The sequence below is a fragment of the Colobus angolensis genome, unplaced genomic scaffold (genome assembly GCF_000951035.1).
Source record: "Colobus angolensis palliatus isolate OR3802 unplaced genomic scaffold, Cang.pa_1.0 Scaffold4196, whole genome shotgun sequence".
Classification (NCBI taxonomy): domain Eukaryota; kingdom Metazoa; phylum Chordata; class Mammalia; order Primates; family Cercopithecidae; genus Colobus; species Colobus angolensis.
The window spans coordinates 5,470-8,043 of NW_012117595.1; the positions used below are offsets into that span (position 1 = coordinate 5,470).

The window sequence follows — 2,574 nt, forward strand, 5'->3', positions numbered from 1 at the left end:
TGGCAGAGGAACTTTTTTGTATTTTGTTTCAATTTAGGATTTCCTAAAATTAAGATGAGAGAGTGTCCAGAAGGGTATGTACCAATCACAAGGATGCAGAACAGAACGATGGACCTTTTGACATGAAACTTTAGAGAAGAGAGAAAAGCTTTTATCAAGTAGTGGGAGATGTAGAGGATCAGGAAGGACAGGATGGACAGCAACGCGCTGATGTGGGCACCCCTGCCAGGAACCCTGCTGCCAGCCACTGTGTTTCTCATTTGCCAGGAGTGCCTCCCCAGAGAGAAAATCAAGAGCAGAACAGCAACAAGGAAGATAAGTAATGGCACTAAGAGCTCAGCAACAAAAGAGAAAATCTGTATACCCTGTTTAACTTCTGTTTGAATTGTGGCATTTTGGAAGAAAAAGTTTCTTAAGAAGTATGGGACCATAAACCCTGTATATTTGCTATGGAAAATACAAATCATAGACACATATAGCAGAGACCCCAGGATCATCCACGGGACTAACTTGGATATCCTCATCTTCAACCAGATGAAGAGTGGGTGAGGGACGCTGGCAACCTTGGCACAGTAGAAAACGCCGAGCCATGTGGCAAGCCAAAGTTCCAATTCATTTACAAATATGAGAAATACACAATTCCCAGAACACGTGATGAATTCCATCAAGAAGATAACAACCACATTAATGTAGAAGATGAACAACTGCAGAAAAATTCTAGAAACCGCCAGGCAAGAAAGAAGAAGATCCAGCGGAGCCATTTTTCTGTGCTTGATCAAGTCAATGCCATTCACCACCACAATGATGCCATTTGTTAAAGTCCCAAAAAGAAATTGTATCACTGCAAGAAGAAAATAGATAATCAGGTGTGACTCTAGCATTTTAGGAATAAAAAATTATTTACTTAAAAAATAAGGAAGTTATAGAGCTTTGGACCAGTTGGGTTATTCACATTATTCTTCAATTAGATCAGGATTCCTCTGCAGAACAAGACAAGCAATAAAGGCATGGGGCAGGAAGGTTGTGTATATTTGTTCATGTCACTGCTTTCTCAATTTAGTTCTGAGACAGTCAAATAAGGAGGAGGTACTCTAGCAACAATTTGCTTCTTATTGATGGCTTTTGCATTTTACAGGTTTACCTAGCTTTCAAAGTCATCACAGGCAAATAATGGAATCAGACACCTTCAGATGGCTGGGAGAACGGCTCCTCCACAGTAATTAGCCAAAGATACTCAATTCTTCATCTCTACTACAAATAATTGATTTTGTCTACAGGTGTGACTCTACTTAATGTTATCTGTGTACTCTTTAAAAATACATATTTTTGAAATTTTCACTTCCGTTATGATGATATAATACAACCAGCAACATAGGACTCCTGAGTAGTTCTCTAATATGCAACGGTTGAGCAATTCAAGACTATCTATAAAATAGTTATAGAATAAAACATACATAATAAAACAAAAGTATCACTAAGTATAAAAGCAAAGTAATTAAGCTTGCACAAACGTGTGTGCACCAGGTCAAAGGCCTAAGGGAAAGTAAGGTGCAATGAAATGAAGACAAGCACTCAGCACGCTCACCCTGGTCAGCATCTGTAGGGTCATTCAGGGGTTAAAACCTGTTCTCTCTTATTTTTTCCAAAACTGTGAGAGTTTTATGACATGAGCTAGTTGTTCTAGTAGAAAAGTAAAGATAAAATAGTACGTGATTAAATTTGTTGCTTTCACTCTCTAACGCACTATGAAAAATTAACTTGATATTTCTTAATATGTATACCATGCCGCCTGTAACGCTGAAGTGGGTTTTTTCAGTCTTCACACTATTGACATTTTGAGCTAGATAATTCTTTGTTAGGGCAGGGGCTGTCCTGTGCAATCTAGGAAATGTAGAGTGTCTATGACATTCCTGTCCTCTACCCACTAGATGCCCTCCCCAGGCTGTGACAACCAAAATGTTTCTAGATATTGCCAGATGTTCAACAGTGGCAGAACCACTATGAGGGGACAAAGGTAGATCAAGAATAGTTTGTATCTTCCAGTTATTCCAAGACTAAAGGCAGAGCGAACCACATATATAATGTGATATAAAACTAAGTTCTCTCTCTCTCTCTTTAGAGACACAGTCTTGCTTTGTCACCTAAGCTGGAGTGCAATGGTATAATCGCAGCTCACTGCAGCTTCAAATTCCTAGGCTCAGGTAATCCTCCTGCCTCAGCCTTCTGAGTAGCTAGGACTATAGATATGAACCATCATGCCCGACTGCTTTTTAAAAAACTTTCATAGACATGGACTTGCTACATTGCCCAGACTAGCCTTAACCTCCTGACCTCAAGCAATTCTCCTGCCTCGGCCTCTTGAGGTATTAGGATTATAGGCATGAGCCACCACTCCCAGCCAAGTTAGTTCTTTAGACTATTCATCTTTAGTTAGTTCTTTAGACACAATTCATCACCAGAGCACAAAGTGGGGACCAATTCAATAAACATTGAGGGAATTAAAGCGCCTCCAATTTAGCACTTAATCAAAAAGTACCTGGCAGACCCGATAATGAGACATATGTCTTAATGAAC

At 39.6% G+C, this 2,574-nt stretch overlaps 1 protein-coding gene across 1 annotated transcript; it reads right to left on the reverse strand.

Annotated features, from left to right (window-relative positions):
* Nucleotides 1-4: 4 nt before the first annotated feature.
* On the reverse strand, nt 5-1,201 carry LOC105522091 (taste receptor type 2 member 1; the record flags this gene model as incomplete). Its single annotated transcript, XM_011956481.1, has 1 exon — nt 5-1,201. A coding segment is annotated over exon 1 (877 nt), but the record flags the coding sequence as incomplete, so codon positions are not given.
* Nucleotides 1,202-2,574: the final 1,373 nt, after the last annotated feature.